This window comes from Heterocephalus glaber, unplaced genomic scaffold, assembly GCF_053883595.1.
Source record: "Heterocephalus glaber isolate CG9 unplaced genomic scaffold, H.glaber_assembly_v1.0 deba00001442, whole genome shotgun sequence".
Lineage (NCBI taxonomy): Eukaryota > Metazoa > Chordata > Mammalia > Rodentia > Bathyergidae > Heterocephalus > Heterocephalus glaber.
In genome coordinates, this window is record NW_028258296.1 from 32725236 (window position 1) to 32752023 (window position 26788).

General features: G+C 32.6%; 1 protein-coding gene across 7 annotated transcripts in view; it reads right to left on the reverse strand.

The window, feature by feature from the left end:
• Positions 1–26788, reverse strand: part of Dpyd (dihydropyrimidine dehydrogenase) — a 901729-nt gene that overhangs the window by 532754 nt on the left and 342187 nt on the right. For all 7 annotated transcript variants that reach the window (XM_087212682.1, XM_087212683.1, XM_087212680.1 and 4 more), the window contains 3 exons: positions 16989–17096; positions 15170–15339; positions 2–212 (listed from right to left, as the gene is read on the reverse strand). In XM_087212682.1, the coding sequence (XP_087068808.1) occupies positions 2–212; positions 15170–15339; positions 16989–17096 (489 nt within the window). The remainder of the gene's footprint in view (position 1; positions 213–15169; positions 15340–16988; positions 17097–26788) is intronic.

The window sequence follows — 26788 nt, forward strand, 5'->3', positions numbered from 1 at the left end:
CCTGTAGGATCACTCAGAACAGAACCAAAGGCACTGATGACCACGTCAGCTTTCAGGCAGACTATCTGATCTTCATCTTCATTCCATTTTCCAGTTTCATCTTGCTCTGTCCGAATAAATTGCATTGCCACAATTCTTCCACCTTTTATTATAACCTTCTTCGGGGATAAGAAAGGCAAAAATTCACACTTTTCTTCTTTAGCAAGCTCCATCTAAACAAAGCAGAAAAAAATTAAAATGGTTCTATTCTGTACACTATTTGGTTCTTAATTCCATTGTACCAGCTAACACATGTGGAAATCAACATGAACTTTATCTTTAACCAAAGTTGAGTTTCAGTTATCGGCTTTTTGTAAATTCTTGTAAATTCAATTTGTAAATTACTGATTTCAGAGGATCTTGAATTGGAACTGTGACATGGAAGTTTATAGATCATTGCATCATAACGTATTTGTCAAGTTTTAGGTACAGCATGCCCTCCACTTCGTGATGTGTGATATTTTAGCTTGGTCTCCTTATGCTTTTATTTCTGAAGATTTAGCTCCATTTTTAATTAAACTGCATATAAAAATAAATAGTTCTGTTTATTAACAGTGTTTGTATATCTAAATTGGAAAAAGTGAATAAAGTGAATGAGCCAATCTGTACAAGTACATGATTAGAATAGAAGGTAGGAGAAAAGACTAGAGAAACTTTGTGAAACTAAGAAATAAAAAAAATATACTTTCTGTTATAAAAGCACAGAAATTAAAATTATAATTGAAAATTTTAAGAAAGAGAAACAAGCATGCTCTTTCTGACAAATTTCTGCTTCTTTCCTATCTCTTCTATAGTACTTCCTTCTTCCATAAAATAGGGATACCCTGTTTTTCACACCCAGAAAAGAATGCTTATTTACACAGAATGTCAAAATTTGTTTATTTGATTATTTTGCACTCATTGTTTTTGGGCAAACTCAGGCTTCTGTAAATGCAATCTGAATTAGTATGTAGAAGCCAGGTGGATGCTCAGTAGACCCTTGGAGGAGAGAGGTTGAAAAGGTTGTATGTGTGAGATGTCAAATCAAGAATTACCTGAGGTAAATCAAGATGGAAAAACTGAGACATAAAGAAGCTTGTGTGATGGTGGACTTATCTCTCAGCAAATGATTCCTTCTTTGGTACACATCAGAATCATCTGGAGGGTTTGGTAAAACAGACTGAATGGGCCCAATCCTAGAGTTTCAAATTACGTGGATTTGGGAGAAGAATTGGGTTTTGCATGTCTAACAAGTTTCTAGTTGTGCAATGTTCCTGGTCCAGCAGCAACACATTGTGAACCGCTGTTTTCTTAGACTACAACTGATTACAGTTTCCAGTGGTCTATAGCATGCTTTCTTCATGTCAAAAAATGTTTCCCTAAAGATCTACAGTACATAAACAAATGTATGGTATATCTATAGTATTAAAATTATAAGGGAGGGTGTGATTGGGAAAAACAATACCAAAAAACAACAAAGACTACTAATGTGGGTAGAGAATATAAAATACACAATTTGGAAACTCTAGCCTGTACTACATATCAACTTGAAGCATTTCAGTCTGTATCTCATTTAGACTTTTAAAACATATTTCCTTTAAAGACTTAATAATTGGGTTACATGCACAGTTATTCTATGTAGGTTCTCTTTTCATTATTTATAATTAACAGATTAATAATAGCAAGAATACTGGATATGTGGGATGTGGTAGTAAAATATAGAAAACAGAGTATCTAATACAGCTCACTGGGTAGACACAGACATAAGATATGAGTGGAATTGAATCAGGTTTTTAAACCTGCTTTTATTATTTGAGGTAGGTTCCTTGTATATAAAATGGGGATAACATCACCTAAATAAATTGGTATGAGATGCTATTTTAAACAATTCAGAAATGTAAACTGCCTAAAATAGATCTTAGCCCAGAGAAGTCACAAATAAAAGCTAGTTATTCATAGTTGCTATTCTCTGAATTCTTTTTCTCAATCATTCTCAAAGTATTCAATACCATTTAGCAACAGGAATGTGATTTCTGGAGAAAAGTGGCCCAGTAACATGGGTCAAAAAATTAAAGGACAAAGACAAACCTTAGGCACCTTTTGAATTTCCCATAAAAAATGTATGGATTCTGGAAGGCAAACCATTCCTTAAATAATTTAAATTACAAAATAAATAAGGTACTAGTATGTAAGATAAGTTTTCTCTGTATCATTTTTGTTACATATCAGCAATGCAGCACCTTTTAACTCATCAACATAAACAAGTTTATTATGTTTCAAAATGTCAAGTGATGCTAAATTTTGATGATAATGCCACACTTGATTGAATAACAATGCCAAATGTTTACGGTTTGAATAAATCAATACACCATGTGTATTTATAATAGTACTGTTTTCTGTGAAAGGTATAAATAAAATACAGAACTATGCTACACATTTTCCAGTGTGTCACAGATTTATTTAAGATCTGTTTTGTGTTATTCTACCTTTCTTATCTATTAATACTTAGCACCTATTATTATACACAGAAAATCTCATACACTTTGGCACATTTGGTACTAAATTTGGAAAGAAAAATTAGACACTACTAACTAAAAGAAAACTTTAAAACTGTAAAGTAAAAATTACTACTGATTTAATGCCTGAATATGTTCTTAACATGGGTTTTGTCTTTTGAGGTATTAAAATATTTTTACAGTCATGGACATAAAGAAATTGGATTTTAAATTTTCTCAGCTTACATTTCATTTTTCTAATGCACCAAGGTTGATGTTTTATTTAAATATGAACTTTCCTGCCAACTATCTGACAGTACATAGAAGCTGAGCCTTATGAGCCCTGGCCCCACACAGAGAATTCTGAATCTTTGCTTTGGACACTTTAGAACACTCTCTACTCTCTGAAATATGTAGAATTAGACTACTGAGCAGCCTATATAAATTGCACCATTTGCTCCAGTCATTTTTGTTATTACATAAGTACATTTTCCATTTTTAAGGAAGAGGATATGTATAAAGGAAAGAAAGACATTATTTGAACACATTTATTGGAAAGTATTACTATTATATTGAGAAAACAGATACTAAGATCACGATAAGATTATTTTAGAAAACAGGAAAAATTAGGATAATGAGAATACAGGACAGGTGAAGAAATCTGTAAAGTGAAATAGTCTTTGAACATTTCTTTGTGTACTACATAGGAGTTGATGTTCAATATTTAATAAATCTAATGAGAAAAAAATAATTATAACAAATATTGATACCAGATATTCTGTTAAGTGCTTTACATGTAATTTCTCATCTTCACACAGAAGATGTATTGTGACATAAATATTATTTATAGAAAAAAATATTCAATTTTAAACCAACTTGGTGTTATGTTGTGGCACAAAAGTCAAACATGAAACCATGCACAATCATGATCAGAATTTAACCTCAAGCTGCAGGTACTCTTCTATCTGCCACCCTGTCTCAAATCCATGCATGTGAAGAAGCATTACAAGTTGAGTTTCCCTAATCTAAAAATGTGAAATCAACATGCTGCAAAATCCAAAACTTTTTTGACGACTGGCATGAGGCTTCAAGTGAAAAATTCCACACACGACCTCATGTGACTAGCAGCAGTCAAGACATAGGCCCACTAAAAAACAATATTTTAAAATTTAACTTCATGCTATGTATGCAACATAAATGAATTTCATGTATAGACTATAGATTTGGGTCACACTGCTAAGATATCTCACTATGTATAAGCAAATATTCTGAATTTTTAAAAATCAAAAATATGAAACAATTCAAAATCCACATCCTAAGCTTTTCAAATAAGGGGTACCCAACTTGAATTTTTGGGGAAGGTACTAGATATTAAACCCAGAGCCTCACACATGCGAGGCAAGCTCTTTACCACTTAGCTACATCCTCACCCCTTTAATTTTTACTTCAAGATGGGGTCTTGCTAAATTTCCCAGGTTAGCCTTAAACTTGCAATTCTCCTGTCTCAGTTTTCCAAGTAGCTGTAATTACAGGTATGTGTCACCATGCCTGGCTTCTGAATTTCATTTTTACAGAAGCAGACCTGGGGCTCAGAGAGAAAAAAGATACATAAAGAGATGACAATCTTAACTATAACCCTAATTTGGCTAAACCCATATTCTATATGTTTTTCATTTTGGCGATGGACAACAACTGCAGTATGCAGTAAATCAAAGGCCGAGATTTGGTGATTCTAGTTGCTGAAATTCAAACAGCGAAATGGAACAGGAAAGGATTCAGTTAAAGGTAAAAAAAAAAATTTGGCTGGACAAAGGCTGTCGCCAGTGGGAACAGGAAATTCAAGTTTCCCTGGGCAAATGTACCCTAGAATGATGAAATGCAGTAATTAAGGCATAGATTTACAAACCTAATATTGTAAATGCGTTAATAGACTACTTGAATCCAGAGGAAGGGTAAGTCTGGAACAAAGAAAGTACTAGTCCACAAACTAGAGAATAAAAACACAGAACACATCGTCTCAAGGCAAAAACAGTTTCTTTGTTAAATAGTAAACACCTTCACAATACTCCTAAGTATAGAAAATCTATCTTATTAAACTTTCTATCTCTAATGTGCAGGATAAGTTTTGCAATGGTCAATAATTGATAAGTACAAGCAAATGAACTTTCAGACAGACTTCAAGTAAACAGAAATATATGCTGATCAATATGCAACACAGGGAGCATCAAAATAGGGCATAATCTATCCACCTTCTGTGTCTACCAAAACGGCTGGCACATAGTAGACCTTGAATAAAGATTTGTTTACCAAGATGAATAATAACCTATTTTAAAAACACATAGGTTATACAAATTAATGAAAAGACAACCAATTAGTTATATATTGAATGAATTATCTACTAAACACTCATACCAATGAAAGTAATAGGCATGCTACCTGGGCTGATCATAAGTTTCTTTTAAATAGAGTCTTATTTAATCACTAAATTGCGCATTCTAGACTTGAACTCTGAATACACCAGACTCAGCATCCCACAATGCAGGGACTTCAGATATGTGCCAACACACCTGGCCAAATCATCATATGTTAACAGGTTAAATATAAAGAACAAACTGGGCCAGGGATTTAGCTCAGTGGTGCCACCACCTGCCTCACAAAGCATAAGGGCCTGAGTTCAATCCCCAGTACCAAAATAAATAAATAAATAAATAACCAACAAACTGTTTTTCCTCCTCAGTTACAAGTTGCACTGCAATCATAAAATAATGAAATAGATTGATGAATGGTCTAACCACATGCAGAGAGCCTTAATATTTCACTATTCAAATTAACAAGCCCTTTGTACTAAGTAACTGTTGGTGTCATTTCATTTCTAAAATTTGTCAGTCATCACTAACAATCAGTAACTCTGTGAATTTGGTGTGTGAATACTTTTGTTGACATATGTATCCTTTTCTTACAAGGGGCAACCAGTACATAAAGCAGATATTCAAGTCTTCTTCCTTATCTCCACAGTAATTATTTAAGAGAATAACTTACAGCTTCTGCTGTAAGTCTCCATTTTTTTAGGTTCAATAAATCAGTTTGTCATTTTATTTTCACATAGTACGAAGAAAGTGACAAAAAACATTTCTCTCAGATTTTATTTTCTCCTCTACATTCAAGAAAGATATATGGTTGATGCTAAGTGAAATAAAAATAGTGTGCCATAGCATGCAATAATGATCATCATTTTATTGATTAACTTTATGTAATGTGATGATTTGGTCTGATTAATATTACAGGCATCATACTGTAGAAATTATGAAACAACTTAATTTACTATAATTAAAAGCATGATGTCAACTCATTTTTAGATTGCATATAGGCAAAGTAAAGCATAGGTTATAAACTATAATGAGCAGAATTTAAAACCAGCATACATTAAATTCTAGAATAAATTCTAATATGCGAAAGTTTAAGAGGCAGCATGAAGAAACAATGTTCTTTATAAAGATTATCCTCCAGTAGCAGTACATACAAAAATTTATACATTCTCTGAGAACTCAAAGATTTTAAAAGCTATTTGGATTCAAAATTGTTGGGTAGTCTTTTTTGGCCAGTGATAATCCTGGAAAATATTTCACTACTATTATATTATTGGATATACTGCAAACATTTATAGGTACACAGTACTATCTATACATAAATTTAAGCAAATATTTATTATGTACTTATTGTGCACAAAAACAGTATTAGGTATTACAGTTCATAAAAAAAAAATCCGGCCTTAAAAAACTCATAGGCAGAAAATCAGCAATTATGTTCATTATGATAACATATGACAAAATTCTGCACTTGACCAAACTTTAGTTGGGTTCCTGAACCTTCTCTTAGTCCCATCTGTGCACTTTCTTGTGAAATTCAGATTTAGCAGGAAACATGCTAAATCAGTTTAGCGAGAACCTCCTACTCTCAATTCCATCTGATCACCTTCGGTATCCGAATAATTTCCTCATTTTCTACAAAATCCCCAAGGTGATGACTGATTGGTCTGACCTGTCTTCAGAAAGAATTGCATTAGGTAAATTTAGCCAATAAATTTAATCCTTTTGCCTGATTTTTGTAATTTCTAATTTATTAATTCCAAAAATAATCTGAGTTATTAATTCTTACTAGCCCACGGTGTACTGGGAATTAAACTCTTAACTATGAGCTACCAAGGGTGAATAGTTAGTCAGGGTAAAGTGTTATTCAATGAAATACTACTCAGCCATAAAGAAGGATCAACTATTCATCTGTAGGAAAATGGAGGCACCTTGAGACAATAATGTTGTGAAATAAATCAGAAAAACAAGCTTGCATATGACATAATTTTTTAATATCAGAAGCCCAAAATATAAATAAATTTAAAAGCATAAGAAAAGATAATAAGGAAACACAGAGATAGATATTTTGCAAAAGTGCAGGGGACCAAGAGATGGATGGGGGGGGGGATAAAAATAGAAAGAATTACTATATTACATGATGATATAATCATTATTTACTGCTAACATGTACTAATAAAATATTTTTCTTTTAAAGAAATCGTGAAAAGTTCTTGATGAAAGGACTTAGCAGGGCTTTTGGCTAAAACCAGATTTCATAAAGAAAGGATCTACTTACAAGCAAGTTCTGATATGGAATCTATTTTTTCCTTTTGAAGAAGAAAAGTGTATGGAGGAAGTAAAGAGTGAATGTGACTTAGTTAAATCTCTTGTGAACATTCTGCTGATAAACAAGCCATTGGCATTTGTAAGTGGGAGAGACCTTACCTATAGGATGCTTTTGGCAGCATTTACCTGACAATTTAGGATTGCTATGGCAAAACAATTAGAAAGCTCAAGGCAAGGAGCTCTGCCATGAACCGTTTAAACTGTTACCAAGTATAAACTGGAAATCTTTCATAATTGAAACAGCTTTCTCTATATGAGTGATGGAGCTATGGTTAGAGACCACACATTAATCTAAGAGAAAATCCTGACACAAGATGAGACCTGTTGGTGGTCTTGCACTTCCTTTGTTTTACTTACAGCTTATGTTTACCTGTATCCTTGAAATTATTAATAAAATTTGAACCAAAGTACTTTCTTTAATTCATATAAGTTTTATTTCACAATACTAAAGTTTTAAAAATATTTTATAATATTTAGTATACATATTTACAGTGAGTAGTAGAATACATAACAATTTTGGTATCTTATTAGTCCACGGAATATACAAGCCAAATGCGCAACTGTTCTTCTAATTGGGAAAAAAAAAATTTGATGAAATCAGTACCTGGTATGGACTTATCAGTTTCACTCATGGTCTCTTTCACTTTAAATTCTTTAAAATTGAAGAATTTTGAACATAAAGAAACATTTCTGCAAGTGAGAGCTGTGCTATGAATGGTGTAAATACAATTATTCCTTACTGATTCCTGACTAACTGTATTCTGGCACTGTTGAGCTGCACTCAGAAATGCACGGGAGGGGATACTTCAGAGGCTTCAAAATGCCTCTGCACAGTTATCACAAAACACAACTCTTCCAACAAGAAAAGAATATTTTTAAACATTATTCATTTACGATGCATCACATTTTCTTAAACAGGACCAGCTCTTAGTTCTCCTCGTCTTAGGTTTTGCTGTAGTCAAGTGTTGCTGACTGCTGCTGGGATATCTCACACGATGTGCTGGTGTCTTGGTAGCATCAATTCAATTCTGAAATGCTTCGATATACACATTCCATACAAATCAGCATCCTGTTTTCTTCTGCAACATAAAAATCTTTTCTGACTTTAATACCCTTTTATTAATTTTTTACTTTTTAATATATTGCTCAGTGATATATTCTTTTTTGTTTTGATTTTAGTTCACAACTATGAGACTAGAGATCATGATAATTAATTTTTTAATCTACATTTAATATTAATTTGATATTATAATGGGATAAAATGGCAATTTTAACAGTTAAAATTTAAAAATTTTAAAATTTGTGTAAAAGTTATCAGAAATATATTTGAATATATGTTATACATTTTTAATATTTCTTATTCAAATCTTCCTGCAAGGTTTTCAATGCCCTCAATATATTTGTTTATTCAACATATGGTTCTGAACTGCTGTACTAAATCAGAGAGTACTGTATGCTTTGAATCAGATACTAATTTGAAAGAGTCAATCCACTGAATTAACTTGGATTTTAATTTGTGGAATAAGTACAATGTAATAGCTACCCTACATGATAAACACTATAGTAGTAGGAAGCATAAAGAGCCATAAAATCTCAAAAGAGAGATTTAATTCAATAGGAACTAAGGAATCCTTCAAAAAGAAAATGACACTTTGAGCAGAACTTGAAGATTCACCTTTTGAAAAGAAAACAACTTACTTTTTAAAAAAAGACAGGTATTTTTATGTTAATTCAAGTTTGTTTTCTTTCTTTTTATCTTTTGTATGGTACACATTGACCAACATGTATATTTAATAAGTTAAAGTGTATTTAATAAATTACTTTTTAAAATTTTCATTTTTAGGACATGAAAAGAAGATATTGGAGAGCTGAAATGAATTCTATAACAGGGAATAGAGCATCTAACTTCCACATACAAGTTAATATTCAGCAGTAATGATCATCATTATCTACTAAAACTTGACATAGCTATACACATATATAGATTCATGTTATGTATATATATAGAGAGAGAGATCGATATATAGAGTTTTATATAGTATATGAAAGAAAATTGGCAAACTTTTTTAAAGGTAAATTGTTTTCAGCTCTAAATATATTCTGCAACAACATGCAACAAACCCCCCAAAATTATGAATTAGTTTTAATAAATTTAAAAATACACAATCTTGAATAGACACAACTTTTATTGTCTCCTAGCCTACTTGCAGTCTTGTTTTTCCCACTCACCATCTGAATTATCACATGCACTACAGAATTCTGACAACTTCACCTGTCAGTTTCTCCAGTATCCATGTTTGAATCATGTAGAGTTCAACTCATCAATTAACTGGGAGTATACTAATTGCAACTTGTTTCAAGTGTGATATTTATAGATACTGCTAAAATATTCAGTACAGAGTTGTCATTCCATGAAAGGTCAGAGACGCCCTTGCTAAATTTCGTATCATTCACATACATTTCTCTGGATACTAAAAACATAAAACTTGGGAAATAGAAGAAATGTTAAAAAGCATTTACTTATAGCACAAGTTTTGTAGATTGGCATACTCAGAATAAATATACCTGAATCAAATGTTAAAACTTTTAGTTATTCCATTTTGACCATTTCATTCTATCTTTTCATAATATACTGAATTTTCACAACTTTCAAAAAGTTAACCACATACAGATTCTTGGAATGCCATAATAATCTATGAAAGTTATACCTATTAGAGGAGTACCAGAGGAGTCCCTAACTACAGTTAGTTAATTGTCTTTGCCTGGGAGTGATTGTGTGTATTTATTTATTTTCAGTGACTTCAGCCACACATACTAACATGTCTGTGACCACTTTCCATGCAGGAGAGCGACACAAATGATGTGCAGGTGCCAAATGGTGAAGAGCTACTATAGGCATCACCCTTAGTAAGGAAAATTAAACTTGTCAGCTTATAGATGTTATTTTCTGCAAATAGTCCCAGACTCATGTTTCTCGTAATTAAGTAAAATCTAGGAAGCATCAGTTTCTTGTAGAAAAATGCATGTTTAGCCAGCAAGATAGAGTTGATAGAGCCTCTTATGAATGTATCTTGAACATTGTTATCTAATATTATAAGGAGGAGGCCTAGAGTTCATCCACAAAATTATCTATTATGGGGCACGCTGTATGGTGCCAGAAGGATTCCATGAAAAGGCACATTCTTTCACAGGGAAATGTATTATTTCAGAGTCACATTATCAGACAAAGGAAATATTAACTAACAGACCGAATAATCTGTAATGTTTATTTATATAATATAAATAATAAAGTTGCACTAATTATAAAGACAATTGACCTTCTGAATAGCTAAAATATCTGTAAACAGGTATATCTAAGTTAAATCAGTTACCATGTTGTCAAACAAATAAAGGAGAGCTCCAGGGAATAACACAGACCCCATTAAGATACAGCAGAATTAAAAATCTATCATGTTTTTCTGCTTTTCATAAACTGAATATGTGTACACTAGATTCTTGAAATATTCTTTGTGTGGAGGCTCTGAAAACTAGTTTATCCTTCTCAGTAATAATTAATGAGAACAACAACCTTTTTTTCATCCTTATCCTTTAAATTTATTAACTCAGGTGGGTCTATTGAGTCCTGACCTTCCTGGCTCCTTTTAGGGATTCCCTATCGCCTAAAGCATTCTTGCAGTTCTATCTGATCTGTCAACAGCTTTTAATACCAGCATTTTGGAGGATTCTGTTATCCTGTGAAATTTAATCTCACTTATTTAAGCTTGCAGAAAGTACTGGAGGGAATTATTAGCAGATTTTCCCTCATCTTCTTAGAGGATAGTGCTGAATGATTGGCTGGTTTCCCTGAGGACCCACAGCTGAGAAGCACTAGTTTGTCAGTAGCATCCTATTTAGCATGTGTGTGAGGCCACAAGGGAGCCTGGAAGACATTTGGAATCAGAATTGCATCAAGATGCTGATGATGCCTCCCTATCTTCATTTCATCAAGCATATATCCTTTAGCATTAATGCTTTCTTAACTAAGATGGAAAATGCCTCTGAACAGCACACTGCTTATGACTCTAATTAGACAGCTTGAAGTTAAGTTGATGATACATTAAAGCAGTGGACAAGCAGCCTCAGCACCATCAGGGAACTTGTTAAAAATGCAAATTTTCAAGCCCACCCAGACCTACTGAACCAGAAACTGTGAAGACAGGGCCAGCAGTCTGTGCTTACCAAGCAATGAAATTTGAAAACCTCTGAATTAGAGAAACAAGATGTTTGATCACTTCAAGGTTTGTCGGGCTGTGCCTCTTTTTGTATATTAAAACATTACTGGATCCAGTCACATTGTTCTTGGTTCCTAACTGTGAAACACATAGTAGGCTCAAACTATTCCATGCTGAGTGTACCTGGCCTCTGGAGTAAGTCCTGTTACTAAAGCTTAAGAAAAATTTTATTGTTCTTTATTTTCTTCTGTCTAAGAATAAGAATATGATAGTTTTAGATATATACATAGTGACTTGCCTAATGGTGAGGTAATTTACTAATGGGCAAATCATTTTATTTTCAAATTCTTCCCAAGATTCCAAGAGAGTTGAACAATATACATATTTGAGAAAAAACTCTAGATGTCCCTGTTCCTCATTCTTCATTAATTTTAGAGAAACCAAGTGTGGGTGAAGCATGTATGTGTTTAGAGAACAAAGCATAGAAGAAACTAGAGAAATATAAAGGAATTGGGTACAATATTAAATTGTTCATATTGGTTAAAATATGCCTTACATTAGCTGGGCATACTGGCACATGCCTATAATCCCAAGTACTTAGAGGTTAACACAGGAGGATTACAAATTCAAGTTCAGCTTGGGAAACATAGCAAGACATTGTCTCAAAATGAAATTTAAAAAGCACAGGGAATATGGCTCAGTGGAAGAGTTCTTGCCTAATATATCTGAGGCTGTGGGTCTGATCTCTAGTACTCCCCAAGAAAGTGACTCAGAACGTAACTTCTCAAAATGTGTATTTTGAAGCAGATACATGATTTTTGAATTCCATACTTTTGAATTATTAGTTTCATGAGTGTTAAGCACTGAATTATTATACTGGACCCTATTTGAAGGATTACAAAGCCAAGTAATGTTTATAACATTAATAGTGCAAGCTCTACAAACACTGGAAATCTGTACTCCTAAAAAAATTAAATACCAGCCGATACAGGCTGGAAATATTTGGCCACTCAGATTATGCATTATTTAATATTCCTTCTGTTTTATCTAAAATTAGCAAGTGAATCATCAAGGTCTACATATGTACCATTTGTCTAAACTGTAAAGTGAATACCAGAAGATCTGGATGCTTATTCTTTACAGAAAACATTAATTCTACAATTATTTGTTGAACTTTATATATGGCACTCACTCTGATAAGCAAAAGAGAACATAAAAGTGATGAAGATAGGTGATTATGGCCTTTAATGTCACAGATGTCAAGGTCAAGTAGTTTTAAAAACAGAAAAAGTTCTCTTTCTTGTAAACTATTAATAAGAAACATTCAAGCATTTGTTCCTTTGGTTTTAATTAAGACACAGATCAACTTGAGTTCTACAGAAGTTCTGCTATATGCAGGCAATCTGTTACACCAACAACTCACTCATGTTGTCTTCCCAGCACTTTGTTAGCAGCTATTCAGCCCACTGAGCTCTCCAATTCCACGAAGTTATGCCAAGACTCCGACCCTTTCTTTCCAGCAATCCAGTCACACCGACCAGCTTTTTAATGGGCTGCTAACTAGTCTCCTTACTTCTGACACTACTGTACCTTCCATAGTCAAAACACTAGGGAGTACTGATCTTAAAATTTAACTCAGCTCTTGGTGAATCCTACCTCAAAACAGTCTCATGGTTTCCTCTTTTACTGAGAACATAAGGGAACTAAAGGCATGATAAAACACCTCCAAAATTTATCACAATCTGCAACATACTCCTTTCTCCCAGTGTTGAACCATACTGACTTTCCCCCTATTCATACATTTCTCACTTAAGGGTGAATGCAGTTAGCTAGACCTATAATGTGCTTTTCCTTGGATGCCTACTTTCTTTTGCCATGTTTTTCCACCCCAATACACACACACACACACACATACACACACACACACACACACACATTTTACTTCCACATTAATACAGATCATCAAAGAACTAATTAACTTTCAATATACTGTTAATGTGACAATTCATTTGGGTGTCTTCCCTAAGCAGAAAGTCCATGAGGTTACAAAATTCTATGAAATATTAATAAAATTACCTAAAATAATGGCTACTACATTAGTGGCTACTACTAACAGGTAGCCAATCAATGTAGGGTGAATAAATATATAAGCAACTACTTCTCTTTTCTTAAGTAATTATCCAGTTGCAGTTTTTGTATCTTCAATGTAAGTCAGAAGTAACAGCTACCATTCAATTCTAGTTCCCTTTGCTAGTAGAAGATAACTGTGGTATGAAGAATGAAATAAATTGATATTGCCAAAGTATCTTCCACTTCCAACCCTCAAAGATCAGACTTTTGTAATGAAAATTTTTCTGACACAGAAATCAGATGAACAAGATTTAAAGTATTTAGTTCAAAACATATTTTACAACTACTTATTCTTTTCCAGGTCTAGTGCTTTGCACAGAGATATAAAGATATAAAATTCATTACTCTCTTCTTTTAATTTCAGCAAGTCACCTAATTCAAATATGGCTGTTTTCTTTTTTTATACAATGACATGCCTGTACTCATTAAAGCCTAAAAATGCATGCCAGGGGAAGAAATTCCTATGACTATAAGACCACGATGGAGGTTTTTTGGAAAGCCTAAAAGGGTAGACTAGATGGAAAAAAATTCAGGGAATAAAAATGATATTTGAAACTCAGCCATGAACCAGTGATGGCTCTGATAATTTAGTGAAATTAATTTGTAATGTGATTAATCTACATGTGACAAATTACCTATTGACTGTACTTGTAATTCTTGCCTGGTGTAGAGGCTCCAAACAAGTTCACAGGCATTCTAAACCAAATCAAATCATAATACCAATTTGAATAAAATGAGTAATTTATCTTTCTATAAATACATTTTGTTCTTGTTCACAGAACTAATATCCTTTATAAGGCATTATCTTTCTCTGAAGCAGTAAAATTTGAGAGGTCCATGGAACATCTAACCAGCTTGGGTGATGCCTCACCTAACAGCAGTCACCAGAATGAAATGATTGTAAATTATTTTTACTAACTTAACTAATTATTGAATCTGAATAATGCTCATATTAGAATGCTTTAAATATATACAGTAATCATATTATATTTGCTGCACAGTAGATTAAATTTACTATATGACCAAAGTCTGTACAGAGGTAGATACAGATACATTATATACAAACATTCTTTTTTTTTTTTTTTTTTGGTACCAGGGATTGAACTCGGGTCCTTGTGCTTGCGGAGCAGGCGGTGGAACCACTGAGCTAAATCCCCGGCCCTACAAACATTCTTATACATACATTATTGCACTATGTATACGAGGTGATATATTATCTATATAAATTTCCATGATGTAAATTTGACTCATGGAAAATCTCAAATGTCTTTATGACATTCTTTTAATTTCTGTATGTTTTGTGAAAAACACCTATTGTTTAGGATGTGGAAGACTTAGCATATTCAATTGTTACTACTTACATGGAATATATTTCAAAAATATTAATCCTAAACAAAAATGCACTTTTTGACTAAAGTAAACATCTCATTTTGTCCAACTCAATATTATACATTTTCTTTTACACAGAAGGTCTGAATTAAAAAAAAAAAAACTTCTTGTCCTGAAATTTCAAAAATTTGCCTTTGACAATTTCAAAAACAGTCTAATTATTTAAATGAGAGGACTGCTTACAAAAATCTGCAGGACTACAAATCCATATTTCCTGAAAGCTCCATTTTACCTCTTCGGGGACAGCTCTGATATTAACAAAGCCTTTTCTGAAGACGATGGACACGCGGCGGGCTCCACAACGTAGAGCGGATGTGGCACAGTCAAAGGCAGTGTCTCCAGCTCCGAGTACAATCACTGCTCCCCGTATCGATGGCAATGGAGAGTGACAGGCGCACATTCCTGAATGATGAAAGGAAAACCCCATTTTCAAGTAGAGAAACCATTTCTGCATGACAGCTCAAAAGATACTTGTACTCAAAGCAGTGTAAAATTGCATCTTGCAGTTTTCCAGGATGGAGTGTCACTATCAAATTATTCTGCTTCATTGAAAGACAGTTTTATTCTCATTTTAAAAATATGCTCATATATGTAATTTCATAGTCAGTACCTTTAGCTTCTTTTCTTCTTCTAGAAGGTTAGCTACATTTGAAGACCTTTTTAGGTCATAATAAACTGGAATGAACCTATTAAAATTATCTTTGTGAAAGTTGTGATAAATATTTTACCTTTATGTCATTCATTTCTATGTTTTAGAAGAAAAAGTGATTCTCATGATCTGGGTTAATAATTTCAACATTTCATTAAAATATTTTATTTATATATTACACAATTTCTAAGCTACACTTCTACTACATATATATGTAATAAACTTTTAAAATTAACATTTTGAGAAAGTGTCCTTACATAACTGAAGAGTTTCTGAGCATTATTTTCTTGCAAAAGCTAAAATAAAGCTTTCTCACTTCTACTGCTTTTCTTTGGCTTTGTCAGTAAAATTGGGCAATAAAGAAATATGACTTTCTAAGTGTCCATTTCTTAAGCACCTATATGAAATTTTGATGTCCACATGAAGAACTTTGTATAAAAGGGAAATGGAGGTATTCTCTATGTAACAGTACCATATTATCAGATTAAATAAAACTGTTGCTAAAATAAATTACTATAATTTTTAAAATGACTCCATAGATAGGCTTGTAATCTCAGTAAGTGTAATCATTTTGCTTGGAAGAGTTTGTATTTAGAATTAGACAATTGGCACTCTGTGATTCACATATACTCCATGCACTTCGACTCTCCTATGAAACGCTGGCAAATGCATAAGTATCTAGTACTCTGGGGAGGAGGAAAGTGAAGATGGCATGTATCTTTAGCTGTCAACTTCTTGTCTTTTTAAAGTTTGAGAGAAAATTTAAGTTTTAATAATTTCCACATGTAATTGGATGTAGGAATAGCTGTGTATCAGAATTCTTCAAAAACACACATTTAGAGGCTCCAGATTCTATTAAAAAAAATACTCCAGCCTCTATAACTAAGACAATGACTTTAGACAAAGCAAAACCTAACAAAGTCTCATCTTTAGATTATTTTCTCTGAGCATATGAATTAATAGAATATCTATCAATGTATTTTACTTTATCTTCATAAAATTAACGCTCCAATAGAGATCTTGATCTTTCTGTTGCATAGACAAAAATTATGTAAGATAGATGAAGATTCATCCTGTTTTAAAATAGTTCCCAAAATGAAGATCCGACAGTTTCATTCAAGAATATCTCCCAGTATTCACTAAAGTCTTTTTATTTGAATTTATTTTTATGATGAAATATATATATCATAAAAATTCCTTATCATGATGCTTTCTTGTGAGACTGAACAAACATAATTCTGGCAACTTGTAATGTCAGTCTTTTTAGAAAACTTGTTGGTCCAATCTACTCAAGTATCTATCTGAGATGTGATCAATGTCCTCCTAATCTTGAATGTAATATAAATTTATAATACATGAAACAACATAGACAATGTTAAGAAAAGAAGGTAACATATTTTACCTGCTTTACTGCTTTTTGCTACAAGTGGCAAAAAGTCTTTGGATGTGTAAAACCCCTGGTCTTGTGTCAGGCCTTGGAAGATAGGGTCTCTTTTGGGTTCTGGCAAACCTATTTGATAAAGTTTATAAAATATCATTAGCTATGGCTTTTCCAACTAGATATTAGAATAAATATAAAAATAAAACAGAAATGATTTTTGAAATGATATGGTTCTAATAGAAAAATATCTGTGAGCAATTCACATAAAATGTACATAACACAATCTAACAGACTTTACAGTACATCCTTAATATATAGCTAAGTGCACATTGTAAATCACATTAATATATACATATACAGAGATAAATTTTGTATATACCTAGTATACAATGTTAAAGGAAAAATCAGATTTTATTATTTCCTTATATCATCAGTGAAAATTAAGTTTGAGGTATATTAAAGTGCTAAATATTTTTTTAATTTAAAACAAATACTGAAAAAAAGGATAGATTTCATCTACCTGAATGAATAAGGAAGATCATTCCAAAAAATGGAAGAAAAAATCTCAAAGAAAAATATCTAAAGAAAAAATGCAATTTACCACAAAACTTCAGCCACTTCTATATTTCAAAATATTATAAATTAATTAAAGGGCAAATGATTAAACAGAAAAATATTTTAACAAAAAATGCCTTTACTATACAAAGTTTCTCAACATGAATAATAAACCTATTGACTTTCCAATGAATACATAAAGGATAATGTAATCAGGAGAAGGAAAATGCAGTTTATAAGCAATAAAAATTTAGCCCCATTAGTGAAAAAAGAAATACAAATTTCAGAAAACAAACAATTTTCCTGTTAAAAATATGAAATTTAAGAAAATCTCTACAGTAATGGTAAGAACAGAATTTCTCTCACTCTTTTGGTAGAAATACCCATTGATGTTAAATTTACAAAAATATTTTTAATCTATTCTAAGGAAACACAAAGACATTTAAATACAGGTTTAATGTTCATGGTTTTGCAGCATAGATCAGTTGCATAGCTCAGTTATCTATGCAAAAACAGGAGGATGAGTAAATACCAGAATTTTAACTGAATGAATAAATTTTATTTTCATGAAGAAAAAAGACAACGAAACAAAACACTATCATTAAAATGAACATTTGAAAAATATGATGGCATATTATAGTCAAAATGTGTTAAGTGAATTAGCAAGATAACAAAACTATATATACTATTATTCAAATATTTTTAAAAGATTGGCACAGTATACATAATAATCTGAATACAATTTATTTTTGGAGGTGGGATTATGGATGTTTCATGTTTATTTTCCAACCATTCTATAACATGCATTTATCAGTTATATATTTAGGGAACACTATCAATTTTTTTTTTTTTGGTACTGGGGATCGAACACAGGACCTCATGCTTGCCAGGCAGGTGTGGCGCCACTGAGTTACATCTCTGGCCCATTATCAAAGTTTTAAAGAAAAACTAAATAGCACATTCAAATTATTTCCAAAGAATAAATGACACAAATACTGTAGTAATCACCTCATCCTAGGAAAATGGAGAAATACTTCATTTCAGTTCTATAAATACAAGGAAAACATGTATTATAATTTTATTTACTTTCCCAAACTCAAAACACCAATGGCTCATTATAGAGAAGTAGAATTTATTTTACAATTAAATGTAGTTGCTGATAGCCATATACAGTATTTATTAATCATGGCTGAAGGATGACTTTTGTCACAAAATAAGCTAGGTCTCATATTTGATCTGAAACCTGAAGTTTCTTGCAGTTGTTTGTAAGCAGCAAAAAATGAAACAAAACAAAAACACTAGGCCCCTTCAAATTAAACTGAACATTTTTCTTTCTTGTCCAGCGCCTTCCATATCTCCCTGCCGAAAGATCTGTTCATAGATTATTTTAAGACTTTTGCTTTAAAAATTACATTATCTTGGAAATTTAGGTCAAGTCAATTGATTTGTCTTTGCCTTGGCTTCATACATAAACTGAGCATAAAACTTTCTTTATTTTCTGATGTAAGGGAATATTTCTTAGGGAATATTCCTACTGTAGTAGGAACATAGACACTATTACACACATGTGTAGTGGTTTATATGATTCTTTTAGAAAGCATGTTGAAGTTTTTGGAAATATTGGAATATGTACAGAAGATTCTCTGATGACAATGAAATTTCTCCTGAAAGTTATTAGAAAATTATGTTTACACTACCCTCAATCAATAAAAAATATGTACATATGTGACATAGTAAGATTTAAATAAATATCTAAATTTCCCATCTCCTTGTTCTATATGTTAGAGATGGCATACATTCCATACCACTTCATTTTCATTTTAAAACACTAAAGAAGAAGAAAACTAATCTAAAGTGTCACACAATCTCAAGGTAATGTGATAAACAAATATTGTTTAGCAGATAAAAAATATGTTAGACAAAAGTTTCACAGGCATAAGGCACAAATTCTTCCTTTATCAATCCCCAATCCGTTTACTGTGCACATTCTCCCTGTTTTAACTCATTAGCATTTGTGGCTTCCAGTACCAACCCTTTGCTAATAATTTTCTAATGTGAACCTTTTTACTGCATGTTATGGTTAAGGCAGAGAGGTAGCTTTATATTTCTATATTCTAATTATACCTTTCTCCCCAAATACCTGTTATCTAAAGGAGTACAAGACACACTTATTGAACATAAACACTCTACCAATAAAAATGATTTTTTTCTCCTATAAGAATTGTTTCACAAGAAAAAAATATGCATGGGTAAAATTTAAATTTCTTTCTTTTTTTTCACTTGAATTAAGAGACTGACCAAGACCACTAAGTTTCCTATTCTTTTGCTCCATTCTGCACTTGTCACTATAACGGGTTGATGTTTTCTGGGTCAGAGCCTTTCCTTCAAATGTTTAAGGGGCACTGGACAGATGTTCTGACCTATGGATCTTGACTTTAGAGGAGGATGAAGGAACCAGGAACTGGACAGGGTAATTATGATGAGATCACCCTACAGCCTACTCAGCCACACTGCAGATTCCCAAATAGCTTCCCCCAGGACTGTAAGGAAGCTCTCTTCACAGACTTTCCGGCAGAATTAAGTGATGTGGGGTGACCTGGAGTAGGGTCTTTGTCACCAGACAGACTTTGGAGTGAATCCTTTCTCTACCAATGCTCTATGATCTTACATAAATTCCTGTGTTGGTTAGTTTTACATGTCAACCTGGCTAAGTTACAGTATCTAGTTATTAAACCAAATACAGGACAGAAGTAGGTATTGCTGTGATGGCTTCCTGTAGGTATAGCTAAAATCTCCCCACCCCCAAAATACATGTAGTTAATCTATAATCAGTTAATTTTAAATAAAGATTCTCTCAGTGATGTGAACAAACCTTGCATCATAAAGGAGTTTAAGAACAAAATGAGTTTCTCTGAAAAGGAAGAAATTCTGTCATAAGACTATATAACATCACCTCCTAATGATAATTTCCACCCTTATAGCCTACCAGATATTATGTGATTTTCATCACAACTAATTTCTTAAATAAATTTATCTACTTAACTATCCATCTATCTATCAAACTTTCTATCCAATCTCCATATATTTTTCCAGAGAAACCTGAAATTGGGTTATTTAAGCTCTCTGCTTTTCTACTTCATTTGTAAAAGACATAATACTTTCTCAGCCAATGTGAGATTTAAAGTTAATCAAAAGATTATATACATGTACATGATGTATACATATATATGCTACATAGATATACACATATGTATGTGACCTATCTCTCACAGATGTCAATAGACAGATATAGAGATGCACACTCACATATATATATATATATATATATATATATACACATACATAGAGAGAGAGGACATGTAATGAATATCCAATAAACATTCGCTATTAAGATAGGTTGTAATTATTCTGTAATATAAATTCTTTCAAACTTCAATTCTTGTGGAAAGGAAAAATAAAGCTTAAATAGAAGTACAGTACTGAACCTTAAAAATTTAAATAAAGTTATACAAAGAAAGAAAAATGAGGCAACATTAAGAGAAATATGGAATATAATGAAACTTGCAAATATTCATCTATCACAGAAAGACTTCTCTGAGAGTAGGTGGCATATTAATAAATAAGGTATGTGTCTATACCAGGATGATTTCAAGATGACACTGAAATGACTTTTTAATTCATCTTTCAGTGGGAAGAAGGGAGCTTATGAATAAAAAGGAATTGAGAAAGATTTGTCAAACAAATCTACACTCTACACTGTACATGTAAGGTGTTCTTAACTTTCAAGGTGACCAGGTAGAATATTTCTTTGCCTAGAATAATAACTGAAGTTTTGGTGTTTCATCATGTATTTACACAAAGGAACACCTCCCTTTAATGATTATTGAAAAATGCTAAGTTTTGAGTGCTCTACAAAATGAAAGAGAATTCTGCTTGTTTTACAAAAAATTACTTAACATTTATTGATTACATACACTACTTTAAATGCCTGATATGTAGGGATTTGTATATATTAATTTAGTTGATTTCTCAAAATAGCTATACAACACAATATATTGTTACATACATTTTAGATAGGAGGAAATTCAGACATATAGAAATTAAATAACTCACTGAAGGTCAAAAAACAAGTAAGTGCTAATTTCTAACCTGTATAGTATACCTATTGAGTCTACACTTCAATTTCAAAATGGTGCCTTTTACATGTATCAGAGTATAATTAAGAGTTGCGTTAATGTGATGCTACATGACTGATTATATACAAATTAGTCATTTCACATATATATGTATTTGGTTTCACTATCAATTTATAGATATGATTAGAGTCTAATCTAGCAGTAGAGAAAAGACCGGCTGCTTCTTTTGGTTGCATTTTTGTTTTGTGATTATTTTCTCTAGAAAAATTCGTTTCTGAAATGTTTTCCTTCTTAAGTGCATTCCCCTTTGGGTATCTGCTAGTTATTTTTCAATATTTGATATTCTTTGAAAAATGTAGTCTTGGTTTGTTTCCAAAGCAACTTCCTCTGGAACAACTACAGAATAAATAACAGCAGTGCACATAGTATACTGGCTCCTGGTGCTCATATCAAGTTTTACACAACTTCAATGAACATTAGCAAGATAGTAAATATTCTGTCACATGTTTTTATCTACTAAAAAATAAAGGAAGAATAAGCTTTAAAAGGCTTAAACTTTTTTTATCTTTCCAACACATTTGTTTTATTTATTATTTTATTTTATTGGTACATTTTAGGTATAAAATATAATGACATTCATCATTGGAAATTTGTACCTTTACATAATATATCTTGGTAAGGAAAGAAGGGATGAGAAATATGAGAAAATGAAAAATGGAAACAAAGTCTTTGTAAATAGGGAAGGGTGGAGGGGTTAAAAGGCTTAATCTTCACAGCTGTGGTAGGACATGTTTAAGAATTACTCAGATTTTAGTGTTGGCCTGTGCTACTTCACTGACCCCCTTATTCAGTGTTAATTGAATTGAACAAGCATTTGTGTGATGTCTCATATTCTTGATGGTTTCTACTTGAATGACAGCTACGCCTTCATGAGAAAGACAGTCATCAGATAGACCTGTCTTTGGAGATTGCCTCACAAATCCAACAGAAAAGAAGACATCACAGGACACTGAGGAACTGCCTTGGGCTCCTGGCAAAAAGGCTGGAGCTTATAGAAATGGTAATGCTCAGGATGCTGCAGGTACATCAGTTCTTATTAGTTCACACAAGTGCTTTTGCAATAAGAAGATTTTAGTAGACAAATAAAACACTGACTAGATCGTCATTCTCAGGTTGACCTGATGAGAAAAATAAGATGTAGCTGATGCCAAATGTCATAAGTTTTTTATATTTCAAAATATTCTTCTATTTGAGATATTACTTTCTTTTTTAACCAACATGTAATATTTACATTTATTATTGAGTCATAATGGTATTATATTCAATTCATGTAAACAAGGTATAATGATAAAATCACGGTAATTAGCATCTCTATCTCCTCAAATATTATCATTTGTATGTAGTGGGAATCTTGTAACTCTTTTGTAGTTATTTGGAAATGTATAATAGATTATTTTAGGGTATATATAACCTACTGTGCTATAGAAGATTAGAACTAATTCCTTCATCTAAGCATATTTTGATACTCTACAACCTTTAACTCACCATATTACTCTTCCTATTCTTTTGTGACCTCTATTCTACTAAAATATTCCTTTCTTCTTAAAGAAGAAAATAGAAAATGTGCTAAACTAAGATGGGCATCAGAATGCACAAACTAATCATGAATTCATTAACCAAATATGCTCCTAGAGACACCAGGCTAACTTCTACCCAGATGTTGTACGATAAAAGCCCATGTAACAATTTTTTGTTTTTGTTTACTAAATCTTTTTAAATATCCTAAAGTCAACTGACTTACTTATATAATTATTTGTAAACAGAGTATGCAATAATAGTAAAACTTCTCAAGTCAAACTTCTTGAATTAAAATTCTAGTTCTACCTCTCATTAGCTATTATGACCTGGACCTAAGCAAATTTTTCTTTCTTGGCAGCAACACCCTCATCAAAGGATTGTTGGCAAAATAAAATGAAAATCAAATGTAGGTAAAGCTCTCTGCATTGATGAAAAATACATGTTTCCTTTTATTTGCATTCTCTTCCTGAAAGTCTTTGTTTTATTTAAGGAAATAAAACATTTTGGTAGACATAATTTAAACATTCGTCTAATGTGTTTTATATATTGGTAATATTACTGCACATTTATTAGGTCCTTGTTGAATAAATTGGTATCACTATCTATGAAACTTGAACACCATTGTTTAAAATGAAAGGTTGTGGCAAGACAAGGGTACTTTTCAGACTTCATTAATTCTGCAGACTACAGAAGGCTCAAACCGCAGATGCTTCATGACTGCTAGAGAAGCAAGATAAAGGCTTGTTATGCTTAAAGTGTCTCTTAATTTGGAACAATAAGAATAACAATGTACCTAAGAGAGCAATGACCTAGGAGATTGGTGAACTGGGTTCAAGTCTCATTATTTTTGCTTTCTAGATGTATTTGGGTAAAACTGCCCAACACCTCAAATTTCTTGCTTTTAGAATTAGGACAACCTTGTCTACTATACAAAATTGTTCTAAAAATTAGATAGAAAAGCCTTGGATTTAGCTCAGTGGTTCCACCGCCTGCCTGGCAAGTATGAGGTTCCGAGTTCAATCCCCAGTACTGAAAAAAAAAAATAGAAAAGTATATGCAAAGCACACTGGTCAATTTAAAACAACCTTCACGTGTAAGCCATTATTACTGTCTTGGGTAAAATAGGAAAACTATGAAAACTAAAGCCATGATAAAAATTAATAGTAAACCTTTTCAAAAGTATTATAATCACAAGGAGTTATGTAGATAGCTGTATCAGATTTGTAAATACAAGTGTAAAATCATGAATACATGAATCTGTGTGTGTAAAGATTAATGGTGTTATAAGTAGAAGTAATTCCCTCCTCAAAACACAGAGACAGAGTCCAAATCACTTAAATTAAATAGCTGCAGGTGTAAATACCATCTCTGGACAAATAAAACAGAAAATACATCATGGAAAGGCAGTATCTTAGTAAATAGTTCTTCATATGAATTACAAGCTTCCCTCATCATACTAGAACTGAATTCTCAGTACTAAAAGAGGGAAAAAAGGGAAAATATTTAAAAAACCAAACAACAGATATACCTACTCTCAGAATCATGGGGGGGGAAAGACAACAAAAGACCCCTATAGTCCTTTAAATCTCCCAAGGAAGATTGAGAGGATCTTTCCTCTTCTCAAGAGGAATGCAAATACCAGGTAGTAGAACTCTATAAATTGTTTATAGAAAAGACGAAGAAACTAGGTGAGTGCAAAGAGGACATGACCCAAAGTTTATGGAATTATCACATAAAATGATCAATGTGGATTAGGAGGAAACAAATAAAAAATTAGAAGAACTGATCAAAATAGTTCAAGGTATGAATGACAAATTCACTGAAGATATAGAATCTACAAAAAAGTGTCAGATAGAAATACGAGATATAAAAACGATATACAATCAATAAACTGAAGAAATGATCTATGTGAAGACAGAACATCTGAAACAGAGGATAAAATGGTAAATTATGATAAAATCCTCAGAGAAGTCTCACAAAAGGTAAGAGGACAAGAAAAACTCATCCAAGAGCTACTAGATGACACTGAGACTAACCTCAGTGGTCTTGGGATATAGCTCAGTAGTGCCTCACCTGCCTGGCAAGTGCAAGGTCCTGAGTTCCATCCCGGTATCAAAAAAAAAAAAAAAAAAAAAAGACCAATTTCAGGCTGATTGGAGGTAGGAACAGGAAGATAATACAAATGGAGTAATTAATTTATTTACAGAAATAGTAATAGAAAATTTCCCAAATATGAGTTCAACATACAAGTAAGCGACGCTTCCAGAATACCAACCATAATGAGAAAAGAAGCCTCCCAAGACACATCATAATTGAAATACCAGTTGTCAAAAAAAAGACAACCAGAATTTTAACAGCTATCAGAGAAAAGCAAAAACAAATATAAAAGTGAACACTGTTAGGGCTTATAATTAGCTGTGCCCCCAAACCTTCATGCACTCATAGGAGGGGCTTTTCAGACCTGGCTGGATCTAGGTTGTATGACACTGGGATTAAGGATATGTACTAAATTAGTCCACTGATTGATTTATCATAGTTATGGGTATTGATAATGGGAAGGCCCACGCTGAGTGTGGGCGATGTCACCCAAGAGGCTTGCAGTCTGGATGGGATAAAAGGGAAAGGGAGGCTGCCTTGATTGTTGCCTCCTGCCTATAGCGCCCTGAATTGTTTCTCCTCTGCCTTGCATCCTGTCTTGGAGCCAGTTGACTATGAACTGAAACCTCCATAAACTGTGAGCTAAAATAAACCTTTCTTTTTTAAACTTGTAAATATTAATATTTTGTCTCAGGAATGAGAAAGTAACTAAGACAAACACATTAGAATTACAGCAGATTTCTCAAAACAAACTTTAAATGCCAGAAGCCCTTGGAGAAAAGTATTGCAAGACCACAAAGCAAACAACTTCCAACCCACCTTAACATATCCATCAAAACTTTCCTGCAAGCCAGGCATGGTGGTGCACACTGTAATCCCAGCACTTAGGAGGCTGAGGCAGCAGGATCATTGTGAATTCAAGGCCAGCCTGAACCATATAGCGAGACCCTCTCTCAAAACAAAACAAAACATGCTTTCCTCCAAAAATATGGTGAAATAAGAACAGTTAGTGAAATAGACAACTCAAGAGACTTACAAATGCTAAACTAGCACTCCAGAAAATAATTAAGAATATCCTAGAAAGTAACAATGAAACCCACAAAGAGAAGAATCCAGATAGAATAAATACATCAAGCAAGGCAAATTGAAAAACACCTAAAATAACCCCCCCAACCCCAAAAACAATAATAGAAAAAGAAAAAGAAGGGAGTCAATAGCAGAGAAAGAGTGCAAGGACTAAAGTATTCTTATATAAATTCCAAGCTGTTGGGATTACAGTGCTCAAGTAAAATAATCCTTTCAAAGGCCTAAATATTCTACTATTCCATGAAAGGTTATAAAGTTTTTCATCTGTCACTTAAAAATCATTTATATGACTCAAAGGATTTATATCTTATTTCCAAGGGACAACAGTGCCATATGAGTTATCATTCTAGGATCCATATATTGATTAGA